Source organism: Zosterops lateralis (genome assembly GCF_965231275.1).
Source record: "Zosterops lateralis genome assembly, contig: HAP1_HAP1_SCAFFOLD_96, whole genome shotgun sequence".
NCBI lineage: Eukaryota > Metazoa > Chordata > Aves > Passeriformes > Zosteropidae > Zosterops > Zosterops lateralis.
Window position 1 is genome coordinate 109979 of NW_028154580.1, and position 25227 is coordinate 135205.

The following is a 25227-nucleotide window of genomic DNA, read 5'->3' on the forward strand; positions in this document are numbered from 1 at the left end:
TTAATTCAGGCACCTCCTGGCAGCATTTTCCTGGGAGGAATTCTGACTTTGGGGAATTTTGGGGTGAAGTTGTTAGGGGAGACAGCTCTGTCTGCCTTTCCCCTCCCTGTTGTGGCCTCTCAGCTGCCCCCAATACCCTGGGGCTGCTGGGATTTCGCTCCTGGGGACAAGGACGTTCATTCCTTTCCAGGAGCCCAATGCCCAGATGGGGGTCCAGGTCAGGGGCTCCTTGAGCAGCTGCCCCAGAACCTCCCCCAGGGTCTCCCAGCACAGCCAGAGCCACTGGGCCTGGGGTCCCCTAAGCCCTCAGCAAGCCCCATGTCCTTCCCAGGAACCCTCAACTCCCTCAAACCCAGCATCCCCCACAGCCCCTGCAAGTTCCCCCCATGGCACCGGCCATGGCCATGTCCCCACATGTCACTGGCCATGTCCCACCCTGTCCTCACCCATGGCTGTCTCCCCACCCCATTCCCATCCCTGTCATTGTCCCCCATATCTCCGTCCATGCCCCTGTCCTCCCACATCCCCATGAATGGCCACGTCCACATCCACGTCCACGTGTCCCCATGTCTATGTCCCCCCATGTCCCCAACCATGTCTTAGTTCAATGCCTTTATTTTTACCCCAGTTTCAGGTGTTCTGAAAGGATAAAAAGAAATGAAAAGCAAATCAAGGCCAAAAGAAAAGGATTCCTATGTCTGTGCTGGGTGAGGATCCACGTGCTTGAGTGGGAGGGAAGAAGCTTTTTCAGAGGGGTTTCCACCCCACTGTCTCCAAAATCTTGGTCTTTGCCCAATCCATCACCATTTGGCTGCAGAAGAAGTCCTTGGGCCAGAGAAAATCAGAATGGAATTAGTGAGTTTGGAAAAGACCTCAAGACCATCCAGTGTTGCTTGATGCCATCAGAAGATATGACTGAACTCAGAAGAATTTTTTGGGGTTGAAAGACAACAAATCCACTCTCCCCAATGAATTCCTGATGTCAGTTTACATCCCCATGGATATTGCTGCCCCCGTGTTCATCCAGGTGCCCACAGGGATTCAGGAACCAGTGCAGCCCCCCCAGCCAGGTGTCTTCCCAACACGGATCACCAGGACCACGGATCACCAGGGCTCTGCCCAACGGGGTCACTGGGGATCATCCAATGCTGATCCTCCCATGGGGGATGGAGCTGGAGCAGCGCACGAAGCTCTTCCCGCACTCGGGGCACTCGTGGGGCTTCCCTTATGGTGCCTCTGTTGGTGTTTTGTCAAGTCACACTTGTCTGAGAAGCCCTTCCCACACTCAGGACACTCGTAGGGCCTCTCCCCGGTGTGGATGCGCCGGTGCACAGTGAGGTGTGAGTTGCGCTTGAAGCCCTTCCCACAGTTGGGGCAGCGGAAGGGCCTCTCCTCTGTGTGAATCCGCTGATGGATGAGGAGATCAGAGCTGGTCTGAAACCTTTTCCCACACTCAGGACACTCGTAGGGCCTCTCCCCAGTGTGGACACGCCGATGTTTTCTCAGGTCGGAGCTCCATCCAAAGCTCTTCCCACATTCCCCACACTCATAGGGCTGTTCCCCATTATGGACTACCTGGTGGCACATAAGGATGGTACAGTTTCTGAACCTCTTCCCACATTTCCCACACTCATAGGGCCGTTCACCAGTATGGATCTTCTGGTGCTGGATCAGGTGGGAGCTCCGGGTGAAACCCTTCCCACACTCCCCACACTCAAAGGGCCGTTCACCAGTGTGGATCCTCTGGTGCCGGATCAGGAGGGACCTCTGGGTGAAACCCTTCCCACATTCCAGGCACCTGTGGGGCTTCTCCCCTCCATGAGGCTTCTCCACCAGCTCTGAGCTCCGCCTGGATCTCCGGCCGCCCTCCTGGCACAGGGCGGCTCTTTCCTCCTCGCAGCTCCCTGGGCTGGGTTTGCAGCCCCTCCTCCTGCGGGATCTCTGGGGATTTTCCCCCTCCTTCTCCATGTGGGCACTCCTTGGCAATGAAAAATCCTGGTTTGGGGAAAAAAACAAATGGAGAGCACCTTAGGCTGGGGATTCCTCCTTCCCCAAGCTATTCTCAAGAAGTCAATGGGCACCTTGAGTCTGTGAAAACCTCCAAAACACCAGGATTCAGCCCAAAAGTCCTCCAAACATCAAGACACAGGTAAAAAAACTACCCAAACACCAAGACTCAGCCAAAACCGCTTCTAAAATATAAAGATTCAGCCCATTCCAAAAAACCAAAGCATCAACATTTAGCCAGTGGAAGCTGAGAAACATCAAGATTCACCCCCATGAAAATCGTGGATCCTCCTCCTGGTCACCTGCTGCATGTGGGGGGGCAACACTCCTGGGGCTGGGGGGAGGCTGCAGATACAGGGAGGGGTGGAACCTTCTGCTGCCTCCTCTTTCTACTCCTCCTCCTGTGTCCCTACTCCTTCTAACACTCCATTTCCTCCTACTATTCCTCTTTCTCCTGCACAATCCCACCTTCTCCTCCCATGTGCATCCTTTGAACGTTTTGTTTTTCAACCCTGCTTCTCCTTCCCTTCCCCTCCTGCCCCAGGCCCAGCACCCACTGCCGGCTCCCTCTTCCCCCCCAAACCCACAGCATCCCACCGGAGGGGCACGGATGGAGCTGGGGCAGCTCGGGCTGGGGCAGCGCTGGGCTCTCGGCCGCTCCCGCCCGCACTCGCTCCCCACTGCAGCCGCTCCCGCCACGACAGCGCGGGGGGACTGAAGAGAGAAACAACAAGGATGACACCTCACCACCTGAGCCTGGGGCTGGACAACTGGGCTCCAACATGCAAATGGACCAAAACAGCAAAGTTTAGGACCTCGTGACCAGTCGTCCATGAGGAGACCATTTCAAGTCCACCTTGAGTGTAGCCCTGGTCAGGCTCCTGCCCTGCCCAAGGTCTGCCCTAAAGAGCTTTCAATAAATATCTGCTTTATTCTCTAGCTCTGTCCAGTCTCTGTTTCAGGCCAGCCTTCCCAAGGCATCATTCTCCCAGAGGTAATTAAGGACATGGACACCCAGAGGGGCAAGAAGGGAAGTCCAGAAGGGATTTAGACAGCAGGGGATGGATGGTGTTGGTGTGCTGGGAAGGGTGAGGGGGAAGGGGAGGGTGCAGGATTACAGTTAAGGCAAGAGGCAGCAGGAGGAATCTCTGTGGTGAGAAAGAGGATGATGGAAAAGAGCAGGAAGAGAAAAATACTGAGGACTGGGACGTTTTCAAGCAGGGTGTAATGCTCAAACTCTGGGAGCTGATGCAGATGGTTTGTAGCCCCGGTTGGCAGGAGAGGCAAACAAGGAGGTCAGGATCCCAGGGGGTTTCTCTGTGCTGGGGAGCGGCAGGAGCGGGCGCAGAGGGGCGGCACCGGGAGCACGGGCTGGGGGCCTGTGGGGAGCTGCGGGGCCGGGCCGGGGCTGTGGGGCAGCCGGGGCTCAGCGCCGGGCGCTGCCTGAGCCCACCACCCCCCGGGCAGGGCCGGCACTGGCCCCCGGCCCCCAGGAGGCTGCGGGACGCCCCGGCCGCTGCCCGGCCCCGTGGAGCTGCCGGCCCTGCCCGCCGGGGGAGCCGCCTTTGGACACTGCGGCACCACAGGCACCGGCTCTGGGATACGGGCTCTGCAGGGCACGGCCAGCACAAGCACCAGCGCCAAGGAAGGAAGGAAGGAAGGAAGGAACAGCTGGGAAATGTGCATTAACCCTGCAAGGATCCAGATCACCTTTGAAGGATCTTGTTTGGGCCCTGCAGAAAGGAATGATTGTGCAGAAAGCTCAGCAGCTGTCAGAGGATGAGCACCCACAGGCACTCAGGGGGGCTGCACGAGGGGCACAAGAAGCCCCTGCAGCACTTGGGCACAAAGGCACAGCAGGTGAAGGCAAGAAGGGAGCAGGAAAAGGCCAAGCTGAAGGCAAAGGCCATGGCAGAGTTTCCACAGCCCCTGAGGGATGAAGCCCAGGGCCCAAGGGGGCCCCAGCACCGAGGGGACGGGCTCGGCCACAAGCACCTGGCACAGGCATTGCCCTCCTCGGCAGGGGAGAGGGATTTGCCACTTTGTGGAGCCACTGGAAAGATTTATTTGCAAGAAAGAATGGTGGGGGGAGAAAAATTACAATTAAACCTTTTTACCTAAAGTTCAAAGAAGGGCTTAAATCGTGTCCAAAATTTATAAATATGCAATAACCTATGATATTGAAAGGAAAGATCCTTTGTTAGCCTGTGTGCCTTGGCGTGGGATGCCAGGTACCCAGACATCTGTAATCTCTTTTGCTTCATATGCCTGTTATTGTCCTATTTTTTATTATGAAACTTTTAAAATTCTAACAAAAGTGAGCCATGTTTTTCACAATTTGGGGGCTCAGTTCAGGATATTTACCTCGTCTCTGACGCCCCAGGGGATCCAGAGCAGGAGGGGCCCAGCTGATTTTAGCAGCCTTGCTCTGCTTCCTCTGGTGTAGATTGGAGATCGCAGGTTAAATACCCCCAGGGGAAGGGGGAGACAATAAAGCAAAAGGAAAAAAAGGGAAGAAGAAGCTCTGGAAGAAGCCGTGGTATTTTTGCTCCATAAAAATCTTGTGCACAAAGACCTAAGAAAGAACAAAGGACTGTGAGTATTTCTTAGGGGAGCAGGTTACGGGGTGTGAGATGTGAGTTTGAGACGTGGACTGGGGTTCCCAGCTCTACAAAGCCAGTCTGGAGCTCCCTGAGCTGCGTGTCTGTCCTTTGGCCAGAGAGGAGCCAGGACGGAGGCGAAGCCAGAGATGAAAGGACTGAGAGAGACCCCGGGGTGGGGACGGGGCCCCAAAGAAAGGGGCTGGGCCCCTCTGAAGGAAGGGAGCTGGGGGTTTGCCAGTACAACCCACTGAGAAACAGGATAAAAAGGAGGGGAGGGGCTAATTTTTTTTAGCCAGATTGAGGGTTTAAAAATAACCTCAAAAAACCCAAGAAATTTGAGCTTAGAAGCTGCTGAATTGGGGTTTGGGGAAAGAACCAAAATAAACCAACAAATTTGTGCTTAGAAGCTGCCAAATTGAGGGTTTGGGAAAAAAAAAAAAAAAACATACAGGAAATTTGGGCTAAGAAGCTGCTGAACTGAGGGTTTTGGGGAAAAAACAAAACAAAACAACAATTTTGGGCTTAAAACCTGCTGAATTGAGGGTCTGCGAAAAAAACCCAAAACAAACAAACAAACAAAACAAACAGACAAAAAAAAAAAAAAAACAAACGACAAAAAACAAACCAAAAAACCCAGGAAATTCGGGCTTAGAAGCTGCAGAATTGAGGGTTTGGGGGGTAAAAAACAAAACAAAACAGGAACTTTGGGCCTAGAACCTGCCGAATTGAGGGTTGGAGTAAAAACGTATTAAAAAACCCAAGAAATTTGGGCTTAGAAGCCGCCCCGCCGTCCCCGGCCCCACCGCCCGCCCCAGCCCCGGTGCCGGCGGCCGCCCCGCCGTTTGTATCGGCCGCATCGGTGGCCGCTCCGCCCGGGGCTCCCCCTGCGCCGGCCCCAGCCCCGACCGCGCAGTCTGCGATCGCTGCCCCGGACATGCCGGGGGATCTGCCCGCCCCAATCCCGGCCGCACGGCCCGCGGCAGCTCCGCCACAAACCCCGCCCGGCCCGGCCCGTCCCGTCCCGGCCGCTCGGGCCGCCCATCCCCTGACCGCTTGTCCCGGGGCTGCTCCGGCCGGCCCCGTCCCGGCCGCTCCGCCCGTGCCGGGAGCATGCGCAGAGACTCCGTGCTCAGGCTCGGCCGCCGCTCGTCCTCTCGGTGGTTCCGGCAGCAGCTCCCGCCTACGCCCCCCCACGCCTGGAGGACTCAGCCCCGGGCCAATCCCCGCCCCCGCCCCGCCCTCTCCGGCAATCCCAGCACCCCCCGCGCTGGGCACCGTTGCCTTGGGAACCGCCGCTCCCGCTGGGCGGGGCCGGTTTCCTTTGAAAGGCCAAATCCCGAGCCCGCGGAGCCACAGCTCGGCCACGGGAAGGGCCTGCGGGACGGGCAGCGCGGCCTTTGGGCAAACTTTCCCCGCTCCTCCCGGAATACAAGTTATACAATATGCGGGTGATCCCTCATTATCAGGGGAAGCGGAAGGTGAAATTGGGGAGGCTGCCATGAAACTTCTGAATTTTCTGGGGGAAAAGGACTCAGAGTATCAAAGGGGAAACTGCAATTTGTAGAATCTGAAGTGAAATATCTCGGGCAGCCAAAAGCTGAACCCCGAGAGAATTGCAGGAATTTTATCTTTTCCCCCTCCCTCTTCAAAGAAGGAAATCAGAAATCTACTCGGATTATTGGGATATTGTAGATTATGGATTGAAGGCTATACACAGGCAGTCACATTTTTATATGGAAAATTGACAGAGGGAGATAATATAAAGTGGGCCAAAGAAGATGATGATAAATTAGAAGGACTGAAGTCAAAACTGGCCTCAGTGCCAGCCTTGAGCTTTCCCTCATTAAAAAAACCCTTTCACCTGTTTGTGACTGTGGAAAGTGGAGCAGCTCATGGAGTTGTGGCTCAGGAGTGGGGAGGAGGGAAGAGACCAACAGCTCATTGATCAAAGTGTTGGGCCCAGGGAGCCACGGCTGCCCAGAGTGTGTTCAAGCCACAGCAGCTGCTGCAGTTCTGGTAGAAGAGAGCCCCGAGCACTCCTGGGGGTGAACTAATTGTGTGTGCACCTCATGCAGCCCAAATGTGTTAAACCAGAGAGCTGAAAAACGGGTAACAGAGTCTGGGGTGCTGAAATAGGAAGCAATCCTGATAGACAGTGATGGCTTGACATTAGAAGTAAACAAAAGTTTAAATCCAGCTCAATTTTTGTATGGAGAACCAAAAAGTAACCTAAGACATAATTGTTTAGAAATTATCCAATACCAAACTAAAGTATGAGAAGATCTCAAAGAGCAAGCCGTTTCAGAGGGGAAACAATATATGTGGATGATTCTTTCAGGTGTTTATAAGGGATAAGTATGTCAGGGTCTGCTTTGGTGGATGGGAAAAACATGCAAACCCTGGAAAAAGGAAAATTACCTTCAAACTTGTCCACTCAAACTTGTAAACTAAAAGCTCTAAAAAGGTCACTGGAATATTTAGCCAGGGAGAAAGGAACCATATATACTGATTCAAGGTATGCTTTTGGGGTAGAACACACCTTTGGAAAAATTTGGGAAGAAAGAGGATTACTTAATTCAAAGGGAAAGGGATTATTGATACATGAAGGACTCACTTTAGAGGTTTCAGAGGCATTAAAACTGCCTGAGGAGATTGCTGTAGTGCAAATTAATGGACATGAAAAGGGAATAACCTTGGAAATAAGGGGAAATAATTTGGCAGATCAAGGAGCTAAAGATGCAGCAGAGAATGGGATCCAAAGGGTTGTGTTATTTTTGACCTCAGATAAGGAAGAATTAGAAACTCCAAAGTTCAGTGAAACAGAAGAAAAGGAATTAAGTAAAATAGGAGGAAAGCCAGATGAATCAGGGAAATGGAAACTTCCTGATGGGATACAGTTACTTAACAAGCTGCTCACTAGTTAAATATTACAAAACGTGCATCAAAAAAACTCATTGGGGTACCCAAGCTTTGTGTGATCATTTTCTAAGGAATTATGGGTGTATTGGGATTTTTGGATTGGCAAAACAAGTAACTGAAAGATGTATAATCTGCCAAAAGGTAAATAAAAAGGTAATGAGGAAAACAACATTAGGAGGTGGGGAGTTAGCTCTCCGACCATTTCAAAGTGTCCAAATAGATTTTACTGACCTTCCCCAAGTACAGAGATGGAAGTTTTTATTAGTGATAACAGACCACCTGACTCATTGGGTGGAGGCTGTTCCCACTGTCAGAGCCACAGCCAATGTGGGATGTAAAACCCTTTTGGAACAAATTATTCCCAGGGATGGAATGGTTAATAGGATAGACTCGGACAGAGGAACACATTTCATGTCAAAAATCTTACAGCAAATAACTCAAGGCTTGGGGATAAAATGGGAATTACACACCCCATGGTACCCACAGAGTTCAGCCTGGGTACAGAGGATGAACCAGACTTTAAAGAGAACTTTAACTAAATTAATCATTGAAACCCAACTGTGGTGGGTAAAATGCCAACCTTTGGCTTTATTGAGGGTTCAGACCCAACCCAGGTCAGACCTGGGAGTGTCACCTCATGAGATGATGTTTGGGTTACCCTTTCTGACCACCCAACATGACACAGCCACCTCTGACCTCGGGGAAATGGGTGTTAAGAAATATGTCAACACAATTGCAAAAACCCTTGAAAATTTGCAGTTAAAAGGGATAATCCCACAAACCACACCTTTAGACTTTAAAATCCACAACATCCATCCAGGGGAGTGTGTACTGGTGAAAACATGGAAAGAACAATCTTTAACTCCAGGATGGGAAGGTCCTTTCCAGGCATTGCTGAGCCTGAGGCTGTGACCCAGAGCAGGGAACGAGGGGGGATCCAGCCAGCAGCACCAAAGGACCCCTGGAGGAACCGAAGGAATGGACTGTAACATCCAAACCAGGGGACACCAAATTGACTCTTCAATGGGGACTGGGGGGTGATGAACTGGGAGGACCCGAATGATGCAAGGGAGGTACAAAGAATCAAACCTAACTGGGAAATAAGGCCAAGCTTCTGTCAGTGGTTTCAAGTGCAGCCTGGACAGGTTCTGAGACACCTCTGATACTCTCCTGTCAGGGTCCACAAACACATGCAGGAAACCTGATGGTTCGTTTTAAGGATCTCAGAGTGCAAAAGACACAGCGGGGGACAACTCAGTTTACTTAAACAAAAATCCACCTTTATTTAGTGCCAACAAACGTGATAGTGGGGAGAGAAAATAAAGAAGAGTGAGAAAGAGAGAGAGGGAGGAGAAGGGGATTATAGCTACCAACGTGGAGGGACGAGTCCTCGAGGCCTAGAGATGCCCATAGACGTGATCTTCTCCAGTGGGGTGATCACAAAAGTGAGCGGGGTCTGCAGAGGTTTTATAGGCTGGTCAAGGCGGGGACCAAAGTGGGGGCACAGAGCTGTTGGGAAAGATGAATCAGGGAAACCTGATAAATATGATTGCTTAGCAGAAGATTCTGAAGATATGAAACCTGTAATCGAAATAGAAATGGAAGCTCACTTTGAGCTGTAGGATACCGAGCCTTAGTTACTATATCACCTGAAAACAACAGCCTGGGCAGCTGAAGGAGAATCCCTTTGGATTGAACAATCCCCTACTGCTGGCTAAGGGATCCAAAGGTCAATGTAGCAAAACAGAAAATCTAAAGAGTAGTTTTAGAGTTTAAAATATAACACATGGTAATGTAGTAGTTCTCACAGGCTGTGTGTAGATTCTATAGGATTTTGTGTCTTGTATTGGTTGGTCACTGTAAATTAGAATATTCATCACAAAAGGAGATAGAATGGATTGGAACCAGGGCCTCGCTCTCTTTTCCCTGCTCTCTTCCCCGTGCACTCTGACCCTGCCCTGGCTCCCCTCTCCTCAGCCCACACCCTCTTGCTCTCTCTCCCCTCTCCCTCTGGGACTTCCCTCCAGCCCAGGCCGGTGGCTGAAGGCAAAGCCCTTTCTACCCACGGCCCCTGCAATAAACCCACATAGAAATTGGGGATTTCTGCTCAAAATCTCAGCGAAACTGAGGATGTCTACCCAAAATCCCAGGAAATTGGGGAATATCTACTCAAAATCCTGGGACGATTGAGGATTTCGTCTCAAAACCTGAAGAGACTGCAGATTTCTTGGTAAAATCCTGAGGAAATCAGGGATTTCTTGGCGGAATCCCGGGAAAATTGGAGATTTCTGCTCAAAATCCCAGAAACTGGGGATTTCTACTTAAAATCCCAGGAAATCGGACATTTTTACCGGACATTCTGGGAAAATCAGCGATCCTAGCTTAAAAATCTGGGAAATTGGGGATTTCTACTCAAAATCCTGGGGAAAATGAAGTTGATGACACAGAGAGTCCCAAAATCCTGGGAAATTTGGGTTTAGACACTCCCAGACCTCCAAAATCCTGGGACTGGGGGAATTTGGGAGGAGCCAGAGCCCAAAATCATGGGAAGAAAGAGGAACTTTCAGGTCCCTGAGCACAGAAAAATTCTAGATAAAAATGATGTAAGAATGCCCAGTTCCCCAGATTTTGGGTACAGGGGGTTTGGACATGCCCAGCCCACCAAATTGGGAATTTCTGCTCAAAATCCTGGGAAAAATTGGGGATTTCTACTCAAAATCTGACAAAATTGAAGATTTCTACTTAAAATCCTAGAAAATCAGGGATTTCTCATCCAGATCCTGGGGAAATTGGATATTTCTGCTCAAAATCCTAGGAAATGGGATATATATTTTAAAGCCCAGTAAATTTGCAATTTCTACTGAAAATCCTGGGAAAATCAATTATTCTGGCTTTAAAACGTGGGGAAAATGGGGATTTCTACTTAAAATCCCAGGAAACTGGGGATTTCTATTCAAGATCCTGGGGAAAATCAAGTTGATGACACAGAGAGACTCAAAATCCTGGGAAATTGGGGTTTAGACACTCCCAGACCTCCAAAACCCCGGGACTGGGGGAATTTGGAAGGACCCAGACCTCAAAATCGTGGGAAGAAAGAGGAAGTGTGAGCTCCCTGAGCTCCAAAAATTCTAGATAAAAAGGACGTAAGAATGCCCAGTTCCCCAAATTTTGGGTACAGGGGGGTTTGGGCACACCCAGACGCCAAAAATCCTGGAAAACCGGGATTTAGGAACTTCCAGACTCCAAAAATCCAGGAAAATGGGAATTTGGGCACACCTGGGGGCCCAAAAATCTCTTGGAAAAAAGAGCTTTGGAAATGGGCAGTTTCCCAAATTTTGGGTCCAGGGGGTGGGGACACGCCCCGCTTCCCAAAATCCCGGGAACAGGGTTTGGACAAGCCCCGGAAATCCTTGGAATAGGAGCGTTTGGAAATTGCCAGAGCCCCAAAATTCTGGAAAAAGAGGAACTCGGCCCCACCCAACCCCCAAAATCTCGGAAAACGGGGAAAACCCCGGGATAAAAAAAACAACTCAGGACAACGCCCTTCCCAAAAATACCCCTAAAATCACTCCAAAAAAGGGCAGGACGCCCTTAACCCCCTCCATCCCCACATTCCCACAGATCCCAGGAACCCCAAATCCCAACCCCGCGGCTCCAGGACCCCCCAAACCCCACCTTGGACCCCCCAAATTCCGGGCAGGGTCAGGGCCAGCAGCAGCAGCAGCAGCCAGGGGAGGCTCCGCGCTCCATCCATGGCTCCTCGGGATCCCGGGAAATTGGGAAGGGCCGGTGCCGGTGCCAGAAAAGCGGCGGGAACTGGGGGGAGCGGGAGTGGGGGAGCAGCGCCCCAAAAAGCGCTCAGCCAATGGGAGCGCGGCGTCGCTGCGGGTCGGGACTTGCCGGAAAAAAAAATAAAAAAAAGGTCGCCCTGAAAAATTCTAGCCAATCAGAGTTCTTATTGCTGGTGACTCACCAGTTGCTGGGCAGATCCTCTAAAAAACGGGTCGGAAACAGAACCCGCGAATCAGAGCGCGCAATAAACACCTCCAGCCAATCAGAGCGTGCTCCAAATAAGCCCCAGCCAATGAAACTCCGTCCAAAAACCACGCCCGACCAATCAGGGAGCGCGTAGCTGATGACCCCGCGCTGCTCCGCGTTATTACTCTCAGTTCAGCTCTGCTGCTTTGGGGCTGGCGGCCCCTCCCGGCGCTGGCCATGGGGCGAGGGGCGGCAGCCGGGGCCGTACTGGGGGCACTGGTGGTGCTGGGAGCGGCCCCGGCTGCGGGCGCGGAGCTCTCGGGTGAGCGGGGGGGACACGCGGGAAAAAGGGAAAGCTCGGAATGGGAGCGGGGGAGGAGGAGGAGGGGACCCCCGAAAGGAACAGCAGGAAGGGGCTGAGGGTCGGGGGAAGGTGAGGGAGGGGTGGGAGAGGGTGGGCAAGTGGGGAAAATGAGAGGGCGAGACCACAAAAGCGATTTAGGTGACGGCTGGAGGTGGGAGGGGAGGGGATGTGAAAGGGGAAATGGGGGAAGGGTGTTACAGAGGAAGCGGCAGCGCGGGCAGGAGGGTCCCGGGGAGGCCGTGGGGCACAGGGGGTGCGGGGTGGGGATCCGGGGTGGCCCCGGAGCTCTGGGGGTGCTGGGGGGGGCACCCCCTGACCTGTGTCCTGCACACCCAGGGGTGTTCCAGTGGATTAGTAAGCACGAATGTCATTTCATTAACGGCACGGAGAAGGTGAGGTTGGTGGATACGTACATCTACAACCGGGAGCCGGCCTTCCACTTCGACAGCGCCGTGGGGCACTACGTGGGGGACACACTCTATGGGGAGGAACACGCCCGGTACAGGAACAGCCACCCCGAAGTGATGGAGAGTGCGCGGACTGCGGTGGACTGGTACTGCCGGCGCAACTACGAGGTGTCCGCCCCGTTCCTCCTGGAGCGCAGGGGTGAGCGTGGGGCAGAACGTGTCCCCTCGGGCCCTGCCCTGGGAATGATCCTGGAGCCCCTCAAAACCTCCCTGGGAATCACCCCAGAGCCCTCAGCCCTCCTTGGGCCCATCCCCGGGGCCTCCTGTCCCTCCATGGACTCCTGTTCTCTCCCAGTCCATCCCAGTCTCTCCCGGCGTGTCCATCCCGGCGCGGAGCTGACGCTCTCAGCCAATCATGGCGCGCGTCTGTCTAATGACTCATCTGTTGCCAGGCAGACCCGCAGTGCCCAGTGCCCCGCGCTGGACTCGCCTCCCAGTGCCGCGCGCTTCATTCCCAGTTCATCCCAGTCCATTCCCAGTTCATCCCAGTCCATTCCCAGTCCCTCCCAGTCCAATAGCAGTTCTTCCCAGTCTTTCCCAGTTTATTCCCAGTTAATACACAGTACAGTGCCAGACGTTGACCCCCTCTCCCAGTGCCCCCCATCCCCTCCCATCTCTGTCATTGCCACCCCAGTGTCTTCCAGTCTCTCCCTGTCTATTCCCAATCCACTCCTTGTCCCTCCCAGTCCATTCCCAGTCTCTCCCAAGCCCACACCGCCCCTCCCCTCTCTCTCCCAGTGGCCCCCAGCTGATCCCAGTGTGTCCCCGCTCTCTCCCAGTGCCCCCCAGCGTTTCCATCTCGCTGCTGCCCTCCAGCTCGCAGGGCGGCAGTGCCAGAGGCCTGCTGTGCTCCGTGATGGATTTCTACCCCGGCCACATCCAGGTGAGGTGGTTCGAGGGCCAGCAGGAGCTGTCGGGCCAGGTGGTGGCCACCGACGTGGTCCCCAACGGGGACTGGAGCCACCAGCTGCTGGTGCTGCTGGAAAGGCCGCCCCGGCGCGGGCTCAGCTACACGTGCCAGGTGGAGCACGTCAGCCTGGAGCAGCCCCTGAGGCGCCACTGGGGTACGGGGGAGCCACTGGCCGGGCTGGCAGAGGCACCGGCGTGTGCTGGGAGCGAGTGGGAGGGAACTGGAGAGATCCTGGTTGAACCTGGGAGAGGGGCCGGGGGCTGTGGAAGGGCTGAGCAGGAGTCGGGAGGATGCTGGGGAGGGGGGTGTGGGGTCCCGGGGGTGCTGGCGGGCGCCGGGAGGGAGTTTGGGGGCGGCGGGTGGAAGTGGGAGGGATTGGAGTGAGGCTGGAGGGGCTGGGAGGAGCTGGGGGAGGGGCAAGCGGGGCTGGGGCTGAGGTCGGTTGTGCTGGGAAGAGACTGGGAGGGGTGTGGGGGAGCGGTGGAGGGGCTGGGAAGGGACTGGGAGAGGGTTTGGGGGGGTTTGGTGGAGCGTTGGTGGGGGGCGAGCGGGAGGGGGCTGTGGGCTGGTGAGAGGGGCCAGGAGGGGCTTTGGTGGGCGGTGGGGAGGGCGAGCAGGGATCGGGAGGAGGTCGGAGGGGCCGGTGGGTGGTGCGGGGGAGAGCGGGAGGGAGGCTGGAGGGGCTCGGGGTGCGGGTGAGAGGTTTTGGGGGGCGCTGAGCCCTCTGGACCCCCCAGAGATGCCGCCGGACGCCGCCCGCAGCAAGATGCTGACGGGGATCGGGGGCTTCGTGTTGGGCTCGGTGTTCCTGGCGCTGGGGCTGGGCCTCTGCCTGTGCAAGAAGGTGAGGGGGGGTCCCGGGGGTCGTGTCCCCCCTCCCCCAGAGCGTGTGTGCCCCCCCGGGGCCCCCCAGCCCGGTGTCACCCCCTTTTCTCTGCCCACAGAGCTCCTGAGCCGCCGGCGGCCGCAGCCCCTCCCCGTGGCCTCGGGCACGGCCGGGACCCCCCGCTCCGTCCCCGAGATGATTTTGGGGGCCTCGTGTGTCCCCCCTGCCCGTGCCCAGAGCTGTCCCTGTGTCCCCACCCGGCTGCTCCCAGTGTTCCCAATAAAGCTTTGAAGTTTGCCCTGGTCTCGGGGAGCAGCTGCCCCAGAACCTCCCCCAGGGTCTCCCAGCACAGCCAGAGCCGCTGGGCCTGGGCTCCCCAAAGCCCTCAGCAAGCCCCATGTCCTTCCCAGGAACCCTCAGCTCCCTCAAACCCAGCATCCCCCACAGCCCCTAAAAGTTCCCCCCATGGCACTGGCCATGGCCATGTCCCCACATGTCACTGGCCATGTCCCACCCTGTCCTCACCCGTGGCTGTCTCCCCACAATGTTTCCATCCCTGTCATTGTCCCCCACGTCCTCATCTGTACCCGTGTTCCCCCCGTGTCCCCATGAATGACCATGTACCCCCCAAATATCCATGTGTCCCCATGTCACTCTCCATGTCTATGTCCCCTGTCATCCCAACCATGACTTAGTTCCATGTCTTTATTTTTACCACAGTGTTGGATATTTTAAATGAAGAGAAATGAAAAGCAAATGAAGGCCAAAAGAAAAGGATTTCCCTGTCTGGGCCAGCTGAGGATCCACATGCTTAGATGGGAGGGAAGTACCATTTTTGGAGGGGTTTCCACCACAATCTCCAAAATCTTGGTCTTTGCCCCAGATCATCACCATTTGGCTGTGGAAGACACTCTTGGGCAATAGGAAATCAAAATCATGGAATCCTTGGGGTTGGAAAACACCTCCAAGACTATCCAGTATTTATTGATGCCCCCATGTTGGAGTTGAGACGGCCATGAACTCAGAGTGCTTCAAAAAAACTTCAGAGGCCTTCAAGTATCAGCACCTTGTTATCTAGAAGTTCTTCATACCTTTTCTATGTAGCAATCCTCCAGGCAGCTCCACACAGCTCAGGCTCTTTTTCTCCTTCTTCTCTCTTTCTTTGGCAGTTCCAGCTCACTGCTTCCTGTCCCTAGAAAAGCCACTGAACCCTGTCTGTCCCTCATGCAGTGGCTCACCTTATCTGTCCCTTGCCCAGCCTCCTGTCCCTTCCTCCTCACAGCACGGCCAGCAGATGCCAACTGACTCTCTACCAACTAACTCACTTTTGTATCACACCCATAGCTGTGAGGGCAAGGCTGTTCTCACTCTTCAGTAATTAACACAGCTGCAATATATAGGGGCAGGATTGCCCTTAGCACTACATCTGTCTCCCCATACCCCCAGAAGACAGAATTGAACACAAAAGATTTTCTGGGGTTAAAAGACAACAAGTCTGCTCCCCCCAAGGAATTCCCAATGTCCGTCTGTGTCCCAATGGATGTTCCAGCCCCCGTGTTCATCCAGGTGCCCACAGGGAGACAGGAACCAGTGCAGCCCCCCCAGCCAGGTGTCTTCCCAACACGGATCACCAGGACCATGGATCACCAGGGCTCTGCCCAACGGGGTCACTGGGGATCATCCAACGCCGATCCTCCCATGGGGGATGGAGCTGGAGCAGCGCACGAAGCTCTTCCCGCACTCGGGGCACTCGTGGGGCTTCCCTTATGGTGCCTCTGTTGGTGTCTGGTCAAGTGAGAAGTCTGGGTGAAGATCTTCCCACACTCAGGAATTCGCAGGACCTCTCAACAGTGTGGATGTGCTGATGGGTGACAAACTTGGAATTCCACCTGAAGCTCTCTCCACATTGCCCACACTCACAGGGCCATCCCCAAGTGTGGTTGTTCTGGTGTTGCCCCAGGTGGGAGCTGTAGATGAAGCTCTTCCCTTATTCCAGGCATTTGTGGGCCTTTTCTTCCTCCTCCATCCAGCTGTGGCTTGGGAATGACAAATCCTTGTTTGGGGAAAAAACATCTCCTTTTTGCCCAGCAGCTCCTTGGGCTGGGGGAGTCCTTCTGCCCAAATCCATCTCTAGAACACAGCAGGTGTTTTGCATCCATGAAAGTCTCCAAATTATCAAGATTCAGCCCAAAAAACTCCCCCCGGTGTTCCCCATCTCTGTTCTCTACACTTTGGGGTTCCAGAGGTTTCCCTTCCCTGGGATGATGGGGGTCCCATGGCTCCAGGCATTCCCCTCTCTCCGAGGTCCTGCTTAGGGATGATCCAGGGGCTTTTCCTGGGGGCCTGTTGGGGCCCATGGGGTCCCTTCTCCCCTGATGCTCCACTTTGAGATCCCAGGGATCCCAGGGCTCTCTCTACTGGCTCATCCCTTTCCCCCTGCCAGGGGTCCCCCAGCTCTGGGATCACCCCTCTCTGCTCTCCCCACCCTGAGGGTCCAAGGGTTTTCCCTCCTCTGCTCTCCCAGGGGTCCCCAGGGCCAATGTCCTCCCTCTGCAGATCCCAAGCGATGGCCACGTGGACCCCCAAAGATCCCCCCAAGGGGCACCTGCACACACCCATGGGGACCTCCCTGGGGCACCTCCCAGGGACGCCAGATGATATTTGGGGCTCAATTCCACAATATGCCAGCTCCAAACACACCCCAATAAAAAGATTCTCTCAGGGAACCCTCGGTAGATTTGGGACCAAGTTCCCCTCCCTGCTCACGTCATCACGGGATGCTGTGGGGGCCATTGTCCCCTGGCCGGGGGTGCTGCGGACACAGGGGCACTGGAACCTCCTGCTCCTCCTCCTGTTCCTGCCCCTGCTCCTCCTTTTCCTCTCTTCCTCCTGCTCCTCCTGCTCCTCCTGCTTCCTAATCCCACCTCCTCCCCAGTTCCTGCCTTCCATATTTAGAGTGGAGAACCTTGTTTGTTTTCAGAACTAGAACAAAGATCCCAGATGGAAGGAGCCTTGCTGGTTTTAGTCAGAAGCATCAGTGACTAAAGGTCAAGTTTCCTTTGGCTTGGTCCCGTCCTTGCTCATCCTCAGTGTTCAGGCTGGGCTGTGGGGTGTCCCTGTTTGCTGCATTTTCACAGCTCCTCTTGGATCCTTGGGGCAATAGGCTGTGCCCTGGGAGGATTCTTTGTGCTCCTTTGTGACACAGCAGAACCTTCCAGGCGGTGTTTGCGTGACCCGCTGCTGTGATGTCACAGGAGCACGTCCCCGTGGTGTTCCTGTTGCTGTGGGACACAGAGGCCGCAGTGTCCAGAGCAGCTCTGGGTGCCTGCTCGTTGCTGGAGGATCCTCCTGCCCGAGGCATTCTCAGCAGCCAGCCCAGCCCCTGACGGGTGTCCTTCTGTGCTTGCAGGGGTACAGTCTGCAGACGTGTGCAGTGCAGCCAAAATGATCCACACTGTGGTTGCTGCAGTTTGCACTCTGTACTCTGTGGCTTATTCGGGGTATTTCTTAACCCACTTGGCACGTAAGTCGAGGCTTTCCCTTGGTGCAGCATCTGTGCCTTGGGTTTGCTGTGTGCTTTCTGTTCTTCCTCTGGAACTGAGTTGACTTTGTAACCAAATTGCCCCAAAGACACCATTGGTTTGGGAGAGCTCCTGCCAGCAGCTGCAGGGGGAAAAGGGGATGTCTGTGGGCAGTGGGGTGTGCACAGCATTTGCAGTGAGGCCCGGGGGAGCTCTGTGCTCTCAAGGGGAGAGTCTGTGGCAGTGGAGCCTGGAACTCCCTCCGTTTGCTGGTCCAGCCAAGAACTGACACAGCCCAGTATTTTGTGCTGTTCTCTTGCTTGCTGTGTGAAGGGACTGTGGCTCCTGGAGGGATGCTGTGAAAGCAAAAGGCTCTCTTGGGGTTGCCTTGCTCTGTGGCATTTCCCACCACAGGCACTTTTTTTCCTAACAGCATCTGGTTCACGTTCCCTCTCCCATTGCAGGGCACCTCACACGTGGATCTCGAGCAGCTCCTCCTTTGGTGAGTTTGAAAGGAACCTTTGGTGTTTGGAATTGTGCAGCAAGGTGTGAGCTCAGCGTGTGGCAGCCGAGTGCAAGCCTGAGGGGCTGAAGGAAAGTTCCTGTCGGTGTCTTTGCAGCAGCAGCAGCAGCAAAGGGATCCCCGGCAGGTTCTCCTTTTCTGTTGAAGAGCTTTTGAAGAGCTGCAGGTCTGGTTTTGCAGGCAGAAGATGCTTGCTGGCTTTAGCCACGGTGGAACATCAAATTCCCAACAATAAGTGGCAATGTCGACTTTAGCCCATTGTTAGTTTGAACAGCTCAAAACCCTGTTTCTGCTTAGTGCAGCTGGATGTGTAGCTGAGGATAAATAAGGTGATAACTGAGACAGAACTTCCCGTCCCTCACGCTACCCTCTGTCCACAGGGCACAAAAGCTGCATCAGCACCTCCTCTGGCTCCCTCTGCTTCCAAAGAGGAGGCCAAAGAGGAGGAAGACAGCAGTGAGCTTCCCACTGTTCTGGGGGATGGTGGTGAACTTCCCTCTGTGCCGGGAGACGACCGTGAACTCCCCACTGTTCTGGGAGATGAGGGCGAACATCCCACGGATTGGGAATACAACATCGAGGCTCCCGCGGCGTGGGACAGAGACAGTGGACATCTCCCAGCGTGGGAAGAGGAAGGTGAACATCTCCCAGCACGGGAAAAGGACGGCGAACATCCCGTGAGTTGGAAAGATGACAGCGAACCTGCAGCGTTTTGGGAAAAGGATGGAGAACATGCAACGTTTTGGGAAGAGGATGGAGAACCTCCCTCTGCTTGGGAAGAGGACACTGAACCTCCCTCTGCTGAGGGATCCTGGGCTGAACGTTCTGACAGCAGCACAGCCCTGCAGGCAGAGGAGAGAGGGGAGTGGTGCCTGAGGCAGCTGAGTACGTCTGCTCTGTTCCTGTGTGCCCGAGCAGGGGCTGTGTGTGTGTCTCAGCATCAGCTGCACCCAGTGTTGCTCTGCAGCTGAATGTCACAGAGTCATTGATTGTCCTTCCCCGGCTGAGAACAAGGGCCCCAGGGAGTGGGGCCCCATTCTGGCTCTGCTGCAAGGCGGGGTCTCCATCTGGGAGGGAGCGTCTTCCATGTGGTTTCTTTCAGGGAACACCGTGAGCGTGGGGGAGCCTGCGGAGAAATACCTGGAACTGGAGCAGATTGGCCAAGGGTAAGTGCAAGGCAGTTACTTCTACACCAGCAGGGCCCAGGTATTCTGCTGGTGCAGGATCAAGTGAGGAGTCAGGAGAGCTCCAAACGCCTTCAGACACTGGGGTATGATCCTGCTGTCTCTCAGTCCTGACCAGAATTGATAACTGTGGTCAGATGGCACCGCCAAAGGCCCCTGAGGCTGGCAGTGTCCTGCCTGCGGCAAGGAGCAGGACCTGGGAGATCTTCTGTCCCTGGAATGGGATTGCCTAAGAGAGCAACTCACCATCTGGTGACTGTCAGAAAACAGTTCTCAAGAAGATTTCTTTCAAATATTTTACTTCCAAAAATATCCACCGGTGAGGATTATCAATATAATGGTTTACAAACAGAAACCAGAGATGAACTAAGAAGGGCTCTTTTCAGCACAAGTAGCAGAGCCCATACATTCAGTAACAGACACAGAGCTGCTGCCCTTGAGGGGAAAATGCATGATGCCCTGATGGCAGGGCTCTTGTGGATGCTGCAGGTCTTAGGCAGGAAATGCAAAAGGATGAAATACATTCTTTTCTAGTTCTTTAGACATCCAGCACCCCACCCTAGGGTTTGAACTAAAGGAATTCATCATGGACATTTGGGATTTGCTCCAGCACTTTTCCTTCATGTTTGGCCTCAGCTTTCCCTTGCACACCTTGCATGGCAGAGGACTGGTGGCTGCTGCGCCGTTGTTTGAAGGGCTGACGCACCCAGGTGTTTTCTGAATGCTACAGGCAGAAGAGATCTCCTGTCTGGGCTGACTTTCACTCCCAGGGCTAAAGCACTGCTTCTTTCTTCTCTGCTCTTTTGTCTCCAGGGCTTTCGGGGCCGTTTACAAAGGACTCGACAGGGCCACTGCAGGAGAGGTCAGTGTCAACACGCCCGGCACGTCCGGCAGCTCTCGAGGGCTTTCTCCTCTGCTGGGAGCTGTGGCTGGAGCTTTGGGGGCCCAGCAGAGCTTTCCTGCACAGGCTGCTCCTCTGAAGGCAGAGCAGGGTCAGCCTGCAGAGCACAGCTGGGACAGACTTGGAGCTTCTGGAGTGCCCAAAGGAATGCAAGGAGGGCAGCGGTGTCTGTCAGAGCAGGACACGCTGCCTTGGACTGCACATCTAAAACCGTGAATGCATCAGCTGGTGGAGACTGAGGCCCAATTTATCTCCATCCCATCCTTGGACAGGAGCACTGTTTAGCAGTTTTTCTATGCTGAGTTTCATCTTCAAAGGATACCTCAAGTCCTAATTAAGGAGAGATCCTGCTTGGGATCTTAGTTTGGGGTTTTAGTCCTACTGCAGCTGTTCACAGAGAGAGAGGGAGAGCAATGAGAAGATGGATGTCCAGAGCAAAGCTCTCTCCTAAACCCTGCAGTTGTGTTTGGGGCTGGTGTCAGTGACAGCCTGTGACAAGGATCATGTGAGCAAGGGATGTGTGTGTTTGCTTTGTTGTGCAATCCCAAACAGAGCAGCTGCATTTGAAATCATGACCAAACCCCATAGAATTGCTAAAGGGTTCCCAGCTATTTTGCTCAGTTTTCACAGAATCAGAATTACCTCCTGTTTGCAAAATGTGTTTGAATAATAATGAACATCACTGTGATCATTATAAGAGTGGTGGTAAACTAGGGCCATTTGAGAAGAGTGTAGGTGCAGAGAATGTTGTTAGAGCTTTGAGGCTGAGGGACCATTTCTGCAGAGCTCCCGAGGCCAAATGTCTCTGGCCATGTGTCCTGTCAGCAGCCCCCAGCGAGCAGAGCCATGGGCTGTGGGAATGGCACTTGCTGAGCTCTGGTGTCCCATCCCAGGGCAGTTTGGCACAGCCCGGCTCCGTCGCTCCAAAAAGACTCGCCCCGTGTTTGCTGTGGCCTCCTGCCACAGACTCCTCCAGTTAAAGGTCTGCAATGTCCCTTCAGGTGGCCATAAAGAAAATGAGTCTCAGAGGGCAGAACATGGAACGAGCTCTGAATGAGACCCTGGTCCTGAGGGACAAGAAGAACCCCAACATTGTCAGCTCTTTGGACAGGTGAGTGTTCAGGTCTCATCCCGTGCACGGGCCCTGCGTTGATCTTTCCTGGCATCCCTAGTCTGAAGCCTGTTTTGAAAAAGCCTGACCCGGCCATATCTTCCCAAAACAACAGCCTGGCAGTTCACTCCCTCCATGTGCTTTTATTGCTTTGGTGTTTCCTTCAAGTTGACCCTATTTTCTGTGTCTTACAACAAGTGCTGACAATCCATGGCAGAAATGATTTCCCTTGGCTTCTTCTTCCCAAATCTTTTCCACTGCTGCAGATGCCAGGAAGACCAGGTTCTTGTTTCCAGAAACGCCTCATTTGCCCATTTTTCAATGGCCCTGCCTGTTTCTGAAGAGACTTTCTGCAAGGTTTTCCAAAGAGTTGACCACTTTTATCCCAAGTGCTGCAGGGCCTCCCTCCCTGGATAACTCTGGAAGTTGTGTGGCCTTGCTCTGGAGTGAATGGTGGAACTGCTGAGTTCAGATGCTGAACCAGCTGGGGCCAAGTGTTGTGGTTTCACATGGATCTGGGCTGTTGCCAAACTGCATTTTTCACTTGCTTGCCATCTAAGGCCTCTCCTTTTGCACAGGTGTCTCCTTCTCCTTTAGACTGTGCAGATTCCAAGGCCTGTGCACCCTGGCAGGAATGTCTCTCCATCTGATTCTGTCCTCATTGACAAGTGCCCTGGAAACAAAACCCCACTGGAGGCTTTTCCATGGGGGAATTGAGCACTGCACATTCATCTCCGGGCCATTGTGTTCCTCTTCCAGCTTCCTTGTTGATGGAGATCTCTGGCTGGTGATGGAATACATGGATGGAGGAACTTTGCAGGACGTTGTCAGACACACACGCATGGCTGAAGGAGAGATGGCAGCTGTCAGTCGGGAGGTGAGGGATCCTGCTTGTGCCTCCCATGGCTTGGACACGAAGGTCCTTCCAAACAGGCCAGGGGAACAGGGGTGGCTCCACGTGGGCTCAGGGCTTTGTTTCTGTGTTGTTTTTATGAGCTGGAGAAGAAAGAGCCACTGAAAGGAATGGCCTGCCAGCATCACTGCACTTCTGTTCTTGTCCTCTTTCCTGCTGTGGGGGTACTCTGTCTTGTTTGGATTGGATTTGCTGTTCTCAGCTTTGCCTTGAACCATTTGCCTGGAGCTGGTCTGCACTGCACTCCTGGCCTGTCCCAGCAAAGTTTCTGCTGGCAGAATTCTAAACTCTCCTTTCTTGTGTGCTATATTCCAGCCCTTGATTTTTACCCTGGTGTTTTGTGTTCCCTCCCAGTGTCTGCAGGGCCTGGATTTCCTCCATTCACACCAGGTGATCCACAGAGATCTGAAGAGCTCCAACATCCTGCTGGGAATGGACGGCTCTGTCAAGCTGGGTGGGTGTTCCTGGCCAGGCACGGCGCTCCCGGAGTGCGGGTGTGGGGCTTCCCAGGGACGGCCAGAGCCCCACAGGTGCTGCTGGTGGCCCTGCCCGGCCCCTGCTGCCCCTGCAGAGAGCTCAGGAGAGGAGCAGCAGTGTCAGGAGTGCCTTTGCTCTGGCTCTGGCCCTTCCAGAGGGGCGGGGGTTGGAATCTCAAGCTTCAAGGGAATCAGTAAAAGCCACTGCATGAAAGCTGAGGGTTTCTTTAAGGGTCCACTTCCATCTTTCCTTGGCTACAGCCCTGAGGGCTTTTCCAGCTGGATTCAGTACTGGATTCAGACAGAGAGTGGGGAATGCTTGTGAGTGGTTTCCTCATTCCAGCTGCCTTTGACAGGCTTTGTTTCTGTCCTCAGCTGATTTTGGCCTCTGCGCTCAGCTCAGCCCTGAGCAGGACCAGCCCAGCTCCATGGTGGGCACTGCTCACTGGATGGCCCCAGAAGTTGTGACCAGTTCTCCTTACGGCCCCAAGGTGGACGTCTGGTCATTTGGCATTGTGACCATCGAGATGGTGGAAGGAGAACCTCCTTACTTCAAGGAGACGGGGGCCATGGTAAGAGGCAAATTCTCCAGTGTTTGCAGAGGCCTGTGAGCACAGCGTGACCCTGCCCTGGGAGGAGCAGCTGGAGGTTTCTGCACATCGGGAGGGGAATTCCCAGAGGACTCGAACCTGAACACAGACAAATATTCTGCAGCCTCCAGCAACAATTTGCTTTGGGCTTTAAGTTGTTGCAGCTGTCCTGTCTGTGAGGATGACCTGAAAACGTGAAGCCAGTGGATCAGCTCTAATGTTATCTTGCAAAAAACCCCAAACGCGCCCCAAAACCCAAACCCAAGAAATTTACGAAGGAGTTTCTAAAACAGGTTTTGTGAGAGAAAATCCTTCCTGGCTCTTCTCACTGGGAAAGTTGTCTAACACGTGAAGATGATTCTTTAACATCCCCATAGTCTAACATGTTGTTTTCCTATCCCAAGCTCCTTTCTCCATGTCACCAAGCCTGAGCTTTCAGCAACACAAACCTGTTTCTTGTCGGGCAGTTTCTGGGATGGGGCAGCAGGAATGAATTTACTTGAGTGTCAGTGGCCCTGCAGAGATGCATTTGATGTGAGAACCCTTTGAAATGACACAGTCAGACCACAGTGACTCTTGAAAATGGCCTGTAAAGCTGGTGTCCGGATTTGGAGAAGCAAAATGTGCTATTTCTGATGGAGGATCCTCCTAACAAAGTCAGGCAATGAGACTGGCTCTCAAGGCAAGATCATTTGGATGCTGCAATGGCTGTGGCCGCACCAGGGTTTGGGATTTTTGGTTGGCCTAGAAAAATGAGCTGTGGAGCAGCATCTGTGGCAGGGAGGAAAGTGCCCCTGGAGCCGGGGCTGAGAAGCCGGGGTGGATGTGAGCAGCTGTGGGTGTGAAGGGAGCTGGCGGAGCGCTGTGTTTGCCTTTCCTGCAGGCTCGCGCTCTGATCCGGCAGAACGGGACCCCGCGGCTGCAGGAGCCCCGGCGCCTGTCGGCTCTGCTGCGGGACTTCCTCGAGTGCAGCCTGGAGCTGGACGAGGAGCGGCGCTGGTCTGCCCAGGAGCTGCTGCAGGTCAGTGCCTGGCGGCTGCAGGGGAAACGGCAGAGCCAGGGAGGGCTTTTCTTGTGGGGCCCTCTCCCATCATCTCCGCTCTCGCTGCTTTTCACACGCAAAGCGAGCAGAAGCCTGGCCTGGCTTGGGTTGGCAGGGTCCTTTCCAGGTCATCTGGGCCTGCTGCCCTCAATGGGCACAGACATCTTCAAGCACATCAGGTGGCTCAGAGCCCTGCCTGACCTGAGCTTGGATGTTTCCCGGGAGGAGGCACCTCCCACATCTCTGGGCACCTTCTGTCAGTGTTTCCCCACTCTCCTGGTGAAAAATCCTTCCTCCGATCTAATCTGAGCCTGCTTCCCTCCCTTCAGTTAAAATCCATTCCCCTTTGTCCTGTGGCAACAGAGCCTGTGAGGAGCTTGACTTTGGAAAGTAACGGTTCATTTCTTTCTTTTTGATCCTTTGGGCAGCACCCATTTTTATCATCAGCCGAGCCTCTCTCCAGCCTGAGCGCTCTGATCGCTGCAGCAAAGACACTGAGGGAGCAGCAGAGGACATAAAGCACTTGAGAAGAGCTTTTTGTTACAGTAATTAGGACTGCTAGTTAGTTATGGTAGTTAGCACTGCTAGTTAGTTATGGTAGTTAGGACACCCTGTTTGTTATGGTTGTTATGACACCCTGTTTGTTATGGCGGCTGTTGGGGAAGATGAATCAGGGAAACCTTACAAATATGATTGCTTAGCAAAAGATTCTGAAAATATGAATCCTATAATCGAAATAGAAATAAAAGCTTGCTTTGAGTTGTAGGATACCGAGCCTTAGTTACTATATCACTTGAAAACAATAGCCTAACCAGCTGAAGGGGAATCCCTTTTGATTGAACAATACCCTACTGCTGGCTGAGGGATCCAAAGGTCAAGGTAGCAAAAGAGA

At 54.0% G+C, this 25227-nt stretch overlaps 2 protein-coding genes across 2 annotated transcripts; one reads left to right on the forward strand and one right to left on the reverse strand.

The window, feature by feature from the left end:
* Positions 1-1128: 1128 nt before the first annotated feature.
* On the reverse strand, positions 1129-6022 carry LOC310923534 (uncharacterized protein; the record flags this gene model as incomplete). The annotated part of the gene is made up of 3 exons (XM_083885501.1): positions 5661-6022; positions 4372-4582; positions 1129-1995 (listed from the first exon to the last, which is right to left on the reverse strand). The coding sequence occupies exons 1-3, from the start codon at positions 5720-5722 to the stop codon at positions 1129-1131; spliced, it is 1140 nt and encodes a 379-aa protein (XP_083741627.1). The 5' UTR covers positions 5723-6022.
* Positions 6023-11669: 5647 nt separating this feature from the next.
* On the forward strand, positions 11670-24934 carry LOC310923532 (uncharacterized protein). The gene is made up of 14 exons (XM_083885499.1): positions 11670-11829; positions 12208-12477; positions 13118-13402; positions 17484-17597; positions 18060-18097; positions 18548-18795; positions 19099-19284; positions 20116-20164; positions 21205-21314; positions 22074-22191; positions 22582-22681; positions 23079-23275; positions 24177-24314; positions 24764-24934. The coding sequence occupies exons 1-14, from the start codon at positions 11745-11747 to the stop codon at positions 24851-24853; spliced, it is 2028 nt and encodes a 675-aa protein (XP_083741625.1). The 5' UTR covers positions 11670-11744; the 3' UTR covers positions 24854-24934.
* The last annotated feature ends 293 nt before the right edge of the window (positions 24935-25227 follow it).